Source organism: Phalangium opilio, unplaced genomic scaffold (assembly GCF_054372755.1).
Source record: "Phalangium opilio isolate 3A_F unplaced genomic scaffold, DU_Popi_V2 ptg000043l_1, whole genome shotgun sequence".
NCBI classification, from domain to species: Eukaryota; Metazoa; Arthropoda; class Arachnida; order Opiliones; family Phalangiidae; genus Phalangium; species Phalangium opilio.
Genome location: NW_028324167.1, coordinates 473,161 through 489,144, shown reverse-complemented (window position 1 = coordinate 489,144; position 15,984 = coordinate 473,161). Strand labels below are relative to the sequence as shown.

General features: G+C 38.6%; 2 protein-coding genes across 2 annotated transcripts; both read left to right on the top strand.

Annotated features, from left to right (window-relative positions):
- The first annotated feature begins 2,015 nt into the window (after positions 1 to 2,015).
- LOC149677255 (uncharacterized) lies at positions 2,016 to 4,191 on the top strand. Its single transcript, XM_089837255.1, has 2 exons — positions 2,016 to 3,758; positions 4,162 to 4,191. The coding sequence occupies exons 1-2, from the start codon at positions 2,016 to 2,018 to the stop codon at positions 4,189 to 4,191; spliced, it is 1,773 nt and encodes a 590-aa protein (XP_089693381.1).
- An 18-nt stretch (positions 4,192 to 4,209) lies between these two features.
- Positions 4,210 to 11,501, top strand: LOC149677254 (uncharacterized). Its single transcript, XM_089837254.1, has 13 exons — positions 4,210 to 4,636; positions 4,703 to 5,088; positions 5,173 to 5,388; positions 5,611 to 5,789; positions 5,861 to 6,086; positions 6,167 to 6,283; positions 6,363 to 6,464; positions 6,609 to 6,876; positions 7,895 to 8,051; positions 9,261 to 9,412; positions 9,711 to 9,866; positions 9,975 to 10,043; positions 11,419 to 11,501. Exons 1-13 carry the CDS (start codon positions 4,501 to 4,503, stop codon positions 11,499 to 11,501), a joined length of 2,247 nt encoding a protein of 748 aa, XP_089693380.1. The 5' UTR covers positions 4,210 to 4,500.
- The last annotated feature ends 4,483 nt before the right edge of the window (positions 11,502 to 15,984 follow it).

Below are 15,984 nucleotides of genomic sequence, written 5' to 3'. Positions count from 1 at the left end.
TAGAGACACCTTACGGAATCCCTGTCTTCCTCAAATAAGGCAATTTTTAAAAACGCTTTCTCAATGTCAGCTAGAACTAGAATTTTGTGCCCCCTAAACCTAAGTAGGAGCAACAATAGATCTGGATTTAAAGCGGGGTCACTACTCAAGCATGAATTTAACGATTGGGCTCCCTGAATATTTGACGAATCGTCTAAAACTACACTCACTTTCGTCGTGGGGTGATCTTCCCTTGTTACTGCTTGATGTGGCATGTAATATGTACCTAGGGGATTTTCAGATTCTCGATCAATGGGTACCCTTTCCGCAATACCAAGGATTTACTCCCATTTAACCCAAACCGTTTCTCCCAATTCCCATATCTCCCAATCCCATTTGACCCAACACTATGCCTTTTCCCCCAATTTCTTTTCTCCCAATTCAGCATAAAACATATGTTAATAAATTAAAAGAGAATTTTTTGAATTTATTAACAATGGTATGTTATACATATTCAGTTTAGTTTGAATTTCCATTTTATGATTTCTAGATATTCAAGTGGAGTTTTTCTCCCCGCATCCAGTTCCCATTTTAGTTTTTTTATTCTTTCCTCCTGAATCTTGTATTTTCTGTTTGGTGGTCGAACAGGTTACCCCCCATTTCACCCAATTTAAAACACCCAATTCCCATTTACCCAAACATCATTCAACCCAAATCCCAGTTCTCCTATTCCAATTAACCCAATATTGCACACCCAAAAAGACTCAAATAGAGTAGAATTTGATGGTTTTACTTATTTATTTTTTCATTTCTTAAGGGATACACTTACTTGAAGCGTATAACCGCTCCAAAGAGGAAGAGACGTCCTCCTAACCAAACCAAACCTAACCTTACATAACATAACAGTAATGTTTTGGAAAAGGCTTATTATTTGAGAAGTCAATGAAGCTAAACGTCAATATTTTGGAAAAGGCGTAACATTGTTAAATGATTTATAAAATATTACTAACCTAACTTAACCAAACCAAACCTAACCTATCATAACAGTAATGTTTTGGAAAAGGCATATTATTTGAGAAGTCAATGAAGCTAAACATCAATATTTTAGAAAAGGCGTACCATAGCTAAATGATTTATAAAATATTATTAACCAAACCTAACCTAACATAACACAACAGTAATGTTTTGGAAAAGGCATATTATTTGAGAAGTCAATGAAGCTAAACATCAATATTTTGGAAAAGGCGTACCATAGTTAAATGATTTATAAAACACGAACTTTCTCGTGGATCTAGCAGAAAAATATAATACATTTGGAATAACACTTCACATTAATTGGTAGGAAAATTATTTAACCTAACCTAACCTAACCAAACCAAACCTAACCTAAACTAAACTAAACTAAACTAAACTAACCTAACCTAACCTAACCTAACCTATTCGCATTAAAAATAATCAAAGTCGTTTTGAAAGCAACCCTTTGCAGCATAAAATATTAGACGAAACCATTCGATTGGGAGAAATGAGAATTTAATAGTTTGGGATAAAAATTCCTATTGGGAAATATAAGATTGGGAGAACTGGGAATCGGAAAGTTTGGGATAAAAATGTATTTTGGGAAACACAGAATTGGGAGAAATGGGACCATACCCGGTCCACTCCGAATGAGCCCGATCCGGATCATAAGGATTCGGAGTGATCCGAATGATTTTCGATTTTTAGAGAATAGCCTCCCAGGCTCTAAGTCCAAATCCATACAAGCGTCATTGGCTTATTTTTTCTTGAGATTAGAAGGCAAACACGGGCTTAGCAAAAATGTTATTAACAGCATAGCTCAAGAAATTCTACAATTATTTAATGACATTTCAGAAAATTTAAGAGATGAGATTTCTCGAGTTATGGAAAGCGTAGATAACAAAGATATTAAGGATTGCAAATTTGATGCATTATTTGACTTTTCAAGCACATTAAACAGAATGTTATATGATGCTGGTAGACAAAAATATTTTAGGGAAAATTTCCATTTAGGAGATGTGATGCCTTTGTATCTTGGCACGAGAAGGACTAAGGTTAAAGGGAGATTTGTACCTAAGAATGTTTATGCGTACTGCGTTCCTTTCTTGAATAGTATCAAAGCTTTACTAAGAACTCCTGATGTTAAATTTTGGGTTGAAAATTCTCACGACAGTGATTCAACCGTTATGAAAGATTGGTGCGATGGTTTATATTACAAAGAGAACGCTATTTCAAGGTCCAATTGCCGTCAAACTGTACTTCATGTCGACGATATTGAAACAGTTAACCCCATAGGTGTTCAAAGGAAAACTCATAAGTTGACAATTTTTTCTTACGAGCTTGCGAATATACCTCCCCCGTTCAGGTCTAAATTGCATACTAAGCAACTCTTAGCTATTGTAAAGTCTGCGGATGCCAAGGAATTTGGTCTGAAACTAGTGCTTTCCGATTTTATTGAAAGCATGAACAATTTAGCCACTGGTATTGATTTGCTTGAAGATGGAAACGTTTTTACTGGAATGATTGTTGGTACGCCTGCAGACACTCCAACATCAAACCAATTATGGGGTTTCAAAGAGGGAGTTGCTTTTGCTCAGAAATGCTGTCGAACTTGTCTAGGCGAGAGACCTGATATTTTGGAAAATTTCCGAGAGACTGATTTTCAGCGGCGGGAAACTGCTGATCACCTAGAAATGTGCGAAATTCTTTCTGAGTGTGAAACTGAAGTTGCTAGAAAGCACTGGAGTAAAGAATATGGGATCAATAGTCTCTCCCCCCTATTTTCAATTAAAAATGTGTCATTAGAGCTAGCCGTCCACGATCCGATGCATGTGTTTTCAGAAGGAATAGTGTTAGTCACATTGAAAGTTACGCTTGCTAATTTCGTTAATGAGGAGAGTTTTTTTGATATAGCTTGGTTGAACGCCCAAATTGAGAGATATGATTACTCCTATCCTGAGAAAAAGAATAAACCAACCAGAATAGAATCTTCAAACTTGTCGCATGAATTGCACATATCGCTCTCGGCATCTGCAGTTTTAACTATTCTAGAAGTACTTCCGTTTATTTTAGCATCTAAAGTAGCACCTGACAACCCGAAAATAAAAAATTTTGTGTTATTGGCAAAAATAACTTTTTTGAGTACATCCCCTTATTGTTTAGAGGAGAGTGCCGAACAATTAGAAAATGCCATTCAGCTGTATAATGAGACATTTTTGATCGAATATCCTAATATTAATCTAAGACCAAAGTTTCACTATCTTGTGCATTTTCCTAAACAAATGAGGCTTTTCGGTCCATTAAGACACCAGTGGTGTATGAGATTCGAAGCGCATTTTAACGTTTTTAAAGGTCGAAAGTGGGGTTCTTTTAAAAACATTGCTCTTAGCATGAGTCGCTTTCATCTCTTGCGAAACTGTTTCTTTCAAAACAGTGTAAGTGGGGCTCCAAATAAAAATTTTTTGTACGGCTCTGATGAGGTAAACATAGATAGTTTAATTCTGCTCGGTGATCTAAGTGATGAAATTAGACATCTGATAACTCCTTTCTTGGATGTTGATGAATTACAAATTTATGTTATAAAAGAATTTGGGGTTCATGGTCATGTTTATAAACCAGGAACAGCACTGTCCTTGTCCTCTCTAACTAGCGAGATAAGAGAATTTGCAGTAATTCATGGTATAGTTGCAACGAAAAGAAAACAATTATTCATTGGCAAATCAACACAAGTCATTGGTTATCAGTCTCATTTACATGCTTATGAAGTAAGAGTAAATGATGATGAAATTGTTATACAAAGAGATCAATTAGAAAATCCATGGCCACTAACCCTTAGAGTACTAAATTTTAAGCATTTTATAGTAGATAAATATTCATGTTTAATTGAATAAATCTATCAACATTTAAGCGGCAATCAAAAGTAAAATTAAAGGGATAATGAAATAGAAAAACAAATTTTTTATTTATTTAGGGCGTTAAAATACGCTTAAAAACATCAATGTAATTTATCAAAACTTTTTCTTTAAATCGTAATAAATTTTGAAAGTTGTGATTTCAGCTCACTAAGCCTATTTCAATTTGGTACAAATTCTTAATGTGTAAATTTCTTAAAAAAAAAGGAATGTACTTAAGTCAATGACCTGAACTCACTCTTTTCTCCGGTCAAAGCCCGCTTCAACGAGCGTTGAAGCTGGCTAAACCTTGACCGGGGAAAAGAGTGAGTTCAAGTCATTTTTGTCACCCCCCCTGATTGGCCACAGCAAATTCCTTTTTTTTATGCAAAACATTTTGTATCAAAATGGAGTTTGGCTTAGTGAGCTAAAATCACAACTTTAAAAATTTATCATAAATTAACGAGAGTTTTGATAAGTTATATTGATGATTTTATGCATAATTTAACACCCTTAATAAAAAAAATAGTTTTTCTATTCCATTATCCCTTTAAAGACTACATTATTACCTTGGCAATTTAGCTCTATTTGCTAGTACCCTGCACCATACCTGGAAATGTTAGATAGCCGAGGCTGTAACCGTGGCGCTTGTAAAGAATGCGTTGGAGAATGCCTTGAGTATGAAAAACCAAGAACGACTGAAAATAATGCGTGTTTGTATTGTGCCTGCCCCCCAACCAAGCATGAGAATGGTAATTCTTATTAATTTGATTCTGGATTATCATTTTTATTTAATTAATCTTCAAAATATTTTACAGCTTCACTGAAAATTGCTACACGTGAAACTGAAAATGTCAATATGGAAGAAGTCAACGTTACAAAAGATCTATCTATGGAAAATGACCCTTTAAAAACAGCAAATAAGCAATATAATGATGGAAAACACTCATTTAAGGAAAGTGACGAAGAAACGTCACAAAACACGGAAAAAAGTGTTGAAAATAATCGTCATGATGATCAAACGGAAATTTCAGCTAAAAATAGTCCGGATAAAGGTGAAATTGTTCAACCAAATGAACCAAGTTTTTCCCATGAGGACAAAAATCCGAAAAAACGTAATATTGACGATGCAAATCACCAGAATGAAGCAGTTTCTGGAGACAGTATTGTTCAAGTGTCAGGGAAATCCGCTACCAGATATTCGGTAAATAAAAATTTCATATAAAATTCATGGAAAGGATTGTGTTAACATTTTAGATTATAATATTTATTGTTTTTTTAACCAAAGGAATTGGATTTCCCGAAATTTTCGCCTTTGATTTTAAGTGCTTTGGAAACAGGTGTTCTCAACATAAATCATGACTATTGGAGTGCTTTTATCCAAGAATGCAGTGCTCACTATGTACGTGAACCAAATGTGTCGAATCAAATTGTTTACGCCAAAATTGGGATGCAAATGACAGCGCAATATCCGTGTATAAAAGCGCCAGGAACAAAAGCTTGGGTAAACCTAATTATATTGAAAATATCAAGAAAAAATAGAAGCGACACGTGGAATATTTAGACTGCGGGAGAGAAACAAAACTGAATCGCTTCTATTTTTTCCTCTTTATATCAGTCATATGAGATTTTAAGTACAAAATTAGTTCTCTTGCGGTTCGTATAATCGTTGGAAAAATACCGAAATAGGCTCAGATGTTTAAAATTTCAATCTAAATAATTTCAGAGTACTTTTACTTCCGCTTTAAGTTTGAGAATGAGAAAAGAAAGATGCAAACTAAAAGTTAATAGTAGAGCAGCTAAAGACCCCAAGGGTTTTCTTAAAATAGCAAATGTTGAAGTAAATGGGGATTTATTATCAAGACCAACTGAACCTGCTTGTAAAAAGAGAACCATAAGTCACAGGTATGAAAGAGTCGTTTTTTAACTGACATTTATCAGTTACGCTGGTTGTGCAATAATTTTTTTAATCCTAGTTATACTAGAGATAACTTCAAAGGGGTCATTCTATCAGGAGAAAAATATGATGAAGCTATAAGTAACATGAAAAAGGAGTATCAAAAGCCAAAAGTTGATTGGGGTTCAATGAGGGCATTGTTGCGTCAAACATTTGCAAATCGGTCTGGATACTTAAAAAGCATGAAAAACCTTGATATGAAGGAATTATTAAGACAGTATCCATGCTTCGAAAATTCTAAAACAGTAAGAGTTAAATATAAATCTATGCTTCCAAATATTTGCTTCATTTCTTTGAATTTTTTTTTAATTTCTATCATCTCTAGCTTTTGATTGAACTTCGTTTAACATTAGGAACAGCATTATATGAAAAATGCTTCAAAAACCTGGATGTGTTTGTGAAAGTTTTGCTTGAAATCACCAAGTCGGATCTCAGCTCAAAGGTGCGTCTATTGAAAAATCCCATAATTTTGTCTATAGCATATGTCGACTGAATTATTTCTCACCTCTATTCGTCTTTAGTTGGACCGTAAGCCATTTGAAGCCTGGCAAATGTTTGAAAATAAGGTTGCGGTGACAAATACTAAAGGACCGAAATCAATCCCAATTATCAAAGAAGTCTCGGTAAGAATAGCTTAATTTTCTGAACCATCATTTAATGTGATAATGGGCAGAAAAGTATAGCTTCAGGAACTCTTTATCTTCAATTCAAGAGAAAATTTCCTCAAGCTCTAAGTAACACAAATATAAAGATCATGTATATTACAGCCAGAAAAGTTTGAAGAAGAAGCATCTGATAAGAGCCATGGGCAAGTAATGGCTCTTGTCAGTTTTGAAGGAAATATTCCGAAGCAAGGTGCTATTGTGGGACTAGGAAACATCGTCCAAATTACGGAAAAATATGTTGAACTGAGAAACATTCTACACTTAATAATTGCATACCATTATGCTTTCGAAATTGACTACCCAAAGCAATTTGTACAGGCAATGGGCCTAATGGGAAAATTTGTCTTGTCTCATAATTTTTATAAGCTTGGTACCAAAGCCATTAAGTTGGAATTAGAAATTTCTAAAATTTGGAAAAATATTGATAAATAAATGGTGTTTAAAATTGAGTCATGACCCAAATAATTTTTAAAGTGTAACAGAAGCGTTCTTATGTGTGTGAGTGATCTAAAATTAAGACAAATGCGATCTTTGCGGTCACTTGCAGCACACTGTCACATCGCTCTCAGTTGATCACTTAGTAACGTAAAAAGTACACTCTTTTACGCTTCCAGATTGCTAATGATGCACTGTCACATCGCTCTCAGTTGATCACTTAGTAACGTAAAAAGAACACTTTCACGCTTCCGGATTGCTATTGATACACATATTATAAGTGATCCCAACACGATCTAGTGATCTCAAATTGAGACAGAATTGACTAATCCGATAGTGATCCTTTTGCGATCTCTTAGTGAAAATTTATTTTGCAGTGTAGAGACACTGAACGTGATAGAAACCAGGCGGCTAAGGCGGCTAAACGCCAAGATCCTGAGTATAGAGACACTGAATGTGATAGAAACCAGGCGGCTAAGGCTGCCCGGCGTGAAGATATAGGTTTTAGAACGTCTGAACGTTCTAGAAATAGATCTTCAGCCGCAGATAGGCGAGCAAACCCTTCGCTTATAGAGCAGACCTATTTTGATAGCATAAAAGACGGCCCAACGTGGCCGTGTGAAGGATGTTCAAATCTTTTTTTAAGTCATCTGGCACCATTGTAAAGTCCATAGATTTTTTGTCAGTCCCTGGTATTGAACACAGAGAGTTGAATGATGAAATATTTTTGTGTAGTACTTGTAATAAAACCGTTAAGAGAAAGCAAATTCCAAAATTTTCAAGGGAAAATGGATTTGTGTTTCCTGAAATACCTGCGCAATTAAGTAACTTAAGTAATTTAGAAGAAAGAATGATATCACCACGAAGAATACCATTCATGCAAATAAGAAGGTTAGGGTGTGACCAACAACGTGGTATTAAAGGAAATGTGGTTAACGTCCCTATAAATGTAGAATCCACCGTCTCGGTTTTACCCAGGTTACCTCAAGACACAGATACTATTCAAATTGAGTTTATGAGAAGAATGCAGTATAACACACCCTATTTGTACGAAACTGTGAGACCCAAAGTCATTTTAGAGGCCCTTAACGTTCTGGCAAAAACGCCTTTGTATGTTAAACATGGAATTACCGTTAAGAGTGTCATATTAGACCCCATTCCTGAAGAACTTGAATTTATTGTTGACGAAAATGACCGTCAGGTAAATCAAGTTGATGTATCAGGAGATAATCCAGTAGCGCCAATAAACGCAGAGAATGATAGCGATGATATGTGGAATGAACCCAACGAAAGTAGTTCGTTAACAGTTGGGAATCAAGACACATTATTAGTTTCTTTAAGTAATTTTTTGCCAAGTAATACCATGCATGTGAAGTTTGCTCCTGGTGAAGGTCAAACCCCAATGTCTCTACTCTTTGACAAGGATGCGGAAGAATTGTCATTCCCGAGCATTTACGTGGGTCAAAAAATGAACCTTAAGGTTAAGGGAAGTTTTGGTGATATTTTTAAATGGGAGCTTCGTAATATTGATAGGCGCTGTGCTAAAAATCCTTCGAAATTGTTTTACTCTTTTGTCAAATTGGAAACCTTGAAAGTTAGTCAATCTATACAGGTTTGCATGAGGAAAACTAAAAGAACAGATGGGTCGAATTATACTGCTGGACATTTAGCTTCTGCATGTTCTCTTGATGCTTTAATTAAGCAGGATGATGGTTTTAGGGTTTTAGAAAGAGTACAGAGCTCGCCTTCTTATTGGCAACACAGACAAAAGGTATTGATGGGTATGATTAGACAGCTTGGTACGGCTACCTTTTTCATAACGTTTTCGGCTGCCGAAAGTAAATGGCCTGAGTTACTGAATATTTTGAGACTAACCTCTGGGCAGGAGAGTTTACCTAACGATGATATTAATAATTTAAGTTTTTCGGAAAGGGCAAAACTGATTCAGGATGACCCTGTTACTTGCGCTAGATATTTTGACCACCGTTTTCGGGCTTTGCTCAAGGCTCTACAGAAATTAGGTCCTCTTGGTGTTATAGAAGACTATTATTTTAGAGTTGAAATACAGCAAAGAGGTTCGCCCCACCAACATGGTTTGATTTGGATAAAAGATGCTCCAAAACTTAAAAATGATCCCTCAAATGTTAAGGAAGTAGAGGAATTTATTGATAACGTTATTTCTTGTGCTGCTGAGCACAATGACGAACATTTAGATTTGTTAACACGATTACAAATTCACAAACACACAACGACTTGTAGAAAGAAGGTCGATAATAATTCCGTTTGTCGTTTTGGAATCCCGTTTCCACCTATGCCCAGAACCATAATTTACGACCCTGGTTTAAGAGAACCTGGTAGCGTACAGGAAGAACTTAGATGTAAGGAAAGGTCAAAGAAATTGTATGAGATGTTGCAATCGAAAGGAAAAGAGTTTTGGGTAGATAGTTTTGAGGAGTTGCTAGCTAAGATGCGTATAACTGAAGACGAGTATATTTCTGCCGTTACTTACGACCTCAAAAGGAAAACAGTTTTGTTGAAAAGACACCCTAAAGATACTAGAGTTAATTCTTACAATCCGTGCGCTTTGCGTCTTTGGCAGGCGAATATGGACATTCAATTCGTTCTTGATGCTTACACACTGGTTATGTATATTGTATCATATATAGGAAAGTCTCAGAGAGGGATGTCTTTGCTTCTGCGCGAAGCTTCTAAACAGGAAAAAATGATAAATGTACAGTAAAACAAAAGTTGAAACTTATTGCTAATCAGTTCTTGAGGTAAGCGCTCAGGAAGCGGCTTACTGTGGTTTACAAATTCCTGTATCCAGGTGCAGTCGCGCCTGTGTTTTTATAAACACCAATGCCCCTGAAAATCGAGTACACATTCTTAAGAGTCAATCTGAACTTGAAGAACTACCAGCAGACAGTAATGATGTTTTTGCCTCTGGGATGCTAGAACATTATGTTCAAAGGCCAGAGAAACTAGAGGCAATAACGTTAGCTCAATTTGGTGACTGGTACGAATATTCCAAAGCCCGTAGAGTGACTAAAGCCGCCCACGATCATGTTGATGAGCGAGAGAGCAATGAAGTTGAAGCTTGTGGTAAATGCCTGAAACTTAAAGATGAATCAGGGTTTATTAGGAAACGTGGCCGTGCTAAAATTATTAGATTAAATTTAGAAAAAGATCCCGATAACTTTTATCGTGAACAATTAATGTTGTTTAAGCCTTGGCGCGATGAAAGTAATGATATTTTGACAAAGGCTATGAAATCAGAATATGAGCTTTGTCGCGAAACTATTAATGAAGTTAGGAAAGAATTTCACAATGAAATTGACGAAGAAGCCGTGGAACAGGCTGTAGCAGATTTTGAAAATGGAGAAATTCAAGTGGATGTTACTGAATTAGAACATAGAAATGAAGTTGATAGATCTTTAGCTATGGATGATTCCGATTTTTTACCTCTCCGAGTGACGTATGTCACGGAGAGGTTCTGTAACGATCGTGTGTGTCTGTCTGTCTGTCTGTGTGTCTGTTGTTACACCCACGTGACCGCGTTCGCAGTTTCCAAATCGGAGCAAACGTGTTCGCCATTTCCGAACTGCTTTCACAGTCACGGAAATGGCTCCTCTACTTGAGTTCTCACACCACCATCTTCTGGTCTTTGTCCATCCCACACGGACACCAGTCTGTACTTACTGGCTTCTAATCACCACCATCTTTTCATCTTCGTCCATCCCACATGGACACCATTCTGTACATACTGGCTTCTAATCACCACCATCTTCTGGTCTTCGTCCAATCCACTTGGACACCAGTCTGTACATACTGGCTTCTAATCACCACCATCTTCTGGTCTTTGTCCATCCCACTTGGACACCAGTCTGTACATTCTGGCTTCTAAACACCACCATCTACTGGTCTTCCGTCTATTCCACATAGACACCAATCTGTCTCATTGGCTTCTACTCCATTATCACCGTTTGGTTTTAGGATATACGCGGCGATCAGCTAGGGTTACGAGAAACGTCTAGCCTCCCTAAGGTGGGATCGCCACCAAAGGTTTTCGCACTTGCGCTTTTTCCTCACTATTATAATGGAAACGAATCGTATATATACCCCAAAATTTGAAGAAAGCGGGCAAGAGGGGTACCCTTTACTTTAAACGTCAATATTAGCAAAGTTTGAGATGATAATAGGTATAACTTTATTTTAAACGATCTAACTATTATTAATGTTAATTATTGAAGATTAAAATAATTAAAAATAATTATATTTATTTAAATATTAAAGATAATCTTGTTTCTCAACTCAAAATTAATTTATTGCCAGTTAGATTTAGCTATTATTATTAGCAAACTATTCCGAGACAGATTCGAGGCCTGTTACAGAGAAACTTACTACTCGTATCATAAAGGAATATGGTTTGTTAAAAAGGAATAGGGGTGTCCGTTGTCCTAGCTTTGTTAATTAATAGTTGATGGAATTCCTGGCATTGTTACCTCGTCTCAAGTGAAAATACTCAACAGATTATCATTGCTAATTATATTTATGCTTTGAAAACAGAGCTTTATAGACCGATACTAAGCCTTTTATTATTATTCTTATCACAAAGAAATATGTTTTGTCGAAAAAAAAAAGAAGTTTAAAGCTGGCAAATCTTGGTGTCTAAAGATATGTTTATCAACCGGCTATTCATAGTAAAACCAGTAGTAGATAAAAGTGGGTGGAGAGGGTGGCTGTATCTACTTGGCTTACCCGGGAGGGTCTTAGCCTGTAATTAATTAATTCGAGCGGTGGCGGTAGGGTAAGATGAACCGTCATACCCTTCTATCTCTTAGTCCGCCTACTGGGCTCTCACAAGAGCGCGACCAAAGGGGAAATACATAGTCTACTCCCCTCTCTACCGCCACTACTCGATTACACGTCATGCCTGTATAAAACTACGTACATGGCTTGCAAAAACGCCCTTTGACTCTGGGGTTCCATTAGCCAACTTGCTAAATGGCACGCAAAAACGCCCTTTGACTCTGGGGTTCCATTAGCCAACTTGCTAAATGGCACGCAAAAACGCCCTTTACCTCTGGGGTTCCATTAGCCAACTTGCTAAATGGCTCGCAAAAACGCCCTTTAACTCTGGGGTTCCATTAGCCAACTTGCTAAATGGCTTGCAAAAAAGCCCTTTAACTCTGGGGTTCCATTAACCAACTTGCTAAATGGCTCGCAAAAACGCCCTTTAACTCTGGGGTTCCATTAGCCAACTTGCTAAATGGCTTGCAAAAACGCCCTTTAACTCTGGGGTTCCATTAGCCAACTTGCTAAATGGCTTGCAAAAACGCCCTTTAACTCTGGGGTTCCATTAGCCAACTTGCTAAATGGCTTGCAAAAACGCCCTTTAACTCTGGGGTTCCATTAGCCAACTTGCAAAATGGCTTGCAAAAACGCCCTTTAACTCTGGGGTTCCATTAGCCAACTTGCTAAATGGCTTGCAAAAACGCCCTTTAACTCTGGGGTTCCATTAGCCAACTTGCTAAATGGCTTGCAAAAACGCCCTTTAACTCTGGGGTTCCATTAGCCAACTTGCTAAATGGCTTGCAAAAACGCCCTTTAACTCTGGGGTTCCATTAGCCAACTTGCTAAATGGCTTGCAAAAAAGCCCTTTAACTCTGGGGTTCCATTAGCCAACTTGCTAAATGGCTTGCAAAAAAGCCCTTTAACTCTGGGGTTCCATTAGCCAACTTGCTAAATGGCTTGCAAAAAAGCCCTTTAACTCTGGGGTTCCATTAGCCAACTTGCTAAATGGCTTGCAAAAACGCCCTTTAACTCTGGGGTTCCATTAGCCAACTTGCTAAATGGCTTGCAAAAACGCCCTTTAACTCTGGGGTTCCATTAGCCAACTTGCTAAATGGCTTGCAAAAACGCCCTTTAACTCTGGGGTTCCATTAGCCAACTTGCTAAATGGCTTGCAAAAACGCCCTTTAACTCTGGGGTTCCATTAGCCAACTTGCTAAATGGCTTGCAAAAACGCCCTTTAACTCTGGGGTTCCATTAGCCAACTTGCAAAATGGCTTGCAAAAACGCCCTTTAACTCTGGGGTTCCATTAGCCAACTTGCTAAATGGCTTGCAAAAACGCCCTTTAACTCTGGGGTTCCATTAGCCAACTTGCTAAATGGCTTGCAAAAACGCCCTTTAACTCTGGGGTTCCATTAGCCAACTTGCTAAATGGCTTGCAAAAACGCCCTTTAACTCTGGGGTTCCATTAGCCAACTTGCTAAATGGCTTGCAAAAAAGCCCTTTAACTCTGGGGTTCCATTAGCCAACTTGCTAAATGGCTTGCAAAAAAGCCCTTTAACTCTGGGGTTCCATTAGCCAACTTGCTAAATGGCTTGCAAAAAAGCCCTTTAACTCTGGGGTTCCATTAGCCAACTTGCTAAATGGCTTGCAAAAACGCCCTTTAACTCTGGGGTTCCATTAGCCAACTTGCTAAATGGCTTGCAAAAACGCCCTTTAACTCTGGGGTTCCATTAGCCAACTTGCTAAATGGCTTGCAAAAACGCCCTTTAACTCTGGGGTTCCATTAGCCAACTTGCTAAATGGCTTGCAAAAACGCCCTTTAACTCTGGGGTTCCATTAGCCAACTTGCTAAATGGCTTGCAAAAACGCCCTTTAACTCTGGGGTTCCATTAGCCAACTTGCTAAATGGCTTGCAAAAACGCCCTTTAACTCTGGGGTTCCATTAGCCAACTTGCTAAATGGCTCGCAAAAACGCCCTTTAACTCTGGGGTTCCATTAGCCAACTTGCTAAATGGCTTGCAAAAAAGCCCTTTAACTCTGGGGTTCCATTAGCCAACTTGCTAAATGGCTCGCAAAAACGCCCTTTAACTCTGGGGTTCCATTAGCCAACTTGCTAAATGGCTCGCAAAAACGCCCTTTAACTCTGGGGTTCCATTAGCCAACTTGCTAAATGGCTTGCAAAAACGCCCTTTAACTCTGGGGTTCCATTAGCCAACTTGCTAAATGGCTTGCAAAAACGCCCTTTAACTCTGGGGTTCCATTAGCCAACTTGCTAAATGGCTTGCAAAAACGCCCTTTAACTCTGGGGTTCCATTAGCCAACTTGCTAAATGGCTTGCAAAAACGCCCTTTAACTCTGGGGTTCCATTAGCCAACTTGCTAAATGGCTTGCAAAAACGCCCTTTAACTCTGGGGTTCCATTAGCCAACTTGCTAAATGGCTTGCAAAAAAGCCCTTTAACTCTGGGGTTCCATTAGCCAACTTGCTAAATGGCTTGCAAAAACGCCCTTTAACTCTGGGGTTCCATTAGCCAACTTGCTAAATGGCTTGCAAAAACGCCCTTTAACTCTGGGGTTCCATTAGCCAACTTGCTAAATGGCTTGCAAAAACGCCCTTTAACTCTGGGGTTCCATTAGCCAACTTGCTAAATGGCTTGCAAAAACGCCCTTTAACTCTGGGGTTCCATTAGCCAACTTGCTAAATGGCTTGCAAAAAAGCCCTTTAACTCTGGGGTTCCATTAGCCAACTTGCTAAATGGCTTGCAAAAAAGCCCTTTAACTCTGGGGTTCCATTAGCCAACTTGCTAAATGGCTTGCAAAAAAGCCCTTTAACTCTGGGGTTCCATTAGCCAACTTGCTAAATGGCTTGCAAAAACGCCCTTTAACTCTGGGGTTCCATTAGCCAACTTGCTAAATGGCTTGCAAAAACGCCCTTTAACTCTGGGGTTCCATTAGCCAACTTGCTAAATGGCTTGCAAAAACGCCCTTTAACTCTGGGGTTCCATTAGCCAACTTGCTAAATGGCTTGCAAAAACGCCCTTTAACTCTGGGGTTCCATTAGCCAACTTGCTAAATGGCTTGCAAAAACGCCCTTTAACTCTGGGGTTCCATTAGCCAACTTGCTAAATGGCTTGCAAAAACGCCCTTTAACTCTGGGGTTCCATTAGCCAACTTGCTAAATGGCTCGCAAAAACGCCCTTTAACTCTGGGGTTCCATTAGCCAACTTGCTAAATGGCTTGCAAAAAAGCCCTTTAACTCTGGGGTTCCATTAGCCAACTTGCTAAATGGCTCGCAAAAACGCCCTTTAACTCTGGGGTTCCATTAGCCAACTTGCTAAATGGCTCGCAAAAACGCCCTTTAACTCTGGGGTTCCATTAGCCAACTTGCTAAATGGCTTGCAAAAACGCCCTTTAACTCTGGGGTTCCATTAGCCAACTTGCTAAATGGCTTGCAAAAACGCCCTTTAACTCTGGGGTTCCATTAGCCAACTTGCTAAATGGCTTGCAAAAACGCCCTTTAACTCTGGGGTTCCATTAGCCAACTTGCTAAATGGCTTGCAAAAACGCCCTTTAACTCTGGGGTTCCATTAGCCAACTTGCTAAATGGCTTGCAAAAACGCCCTTTAACTCTGGGGTTCCATTAGCCAACTTGCTAAATGGCTTGCAAAAAAGCCCTTTAACTCTGGGGTTCCATTAGCCAACTTGCTAAATGGCTTGCAAAAACGCCCTTTAACTCTGGGGTTCCATTAGCCAACTTGCTAAATGGCTTGCAAAAACGCCCTTTAACTCTGGGGTTCCATTAGCCAACTTGCTAAATGGCTTGCAAAAACGCCCTTTAACTCTGGGGTTCCATTAGCCAACTTGCTAAATGGCTTGCAAAAAAGCCCTTTAACTCTGGGGTTCCATTAGCCAACTTGCTAAATGGCTTGCAAAAAAGCCCTTTAACTCTGGGGTTCCATTAGCCAACTTGCTAAATGGCTTGCAAAAACGCCCTTTAACTCTGGGGTTCCATTAGCCAACTTGCTAAATGGCTTGCAAAAACGCCCTTTAACTCTGGGGTTCCATTAGCCAACTTGCTAAATGGCTTGCAAAAACGCCCTTTAACTCTGGGGTTCCATTAGCCAACTTGCTAAATGGCTTGCAAAAAAGCCCTTTAACTCTGGGGTTCCATTAGCCAACTTGCTAAATGGCTTGCAAAAACGCCCTTTAACTCTGGGGTTCCATTAGCCAACTTGCTAAATGGCTTGCAA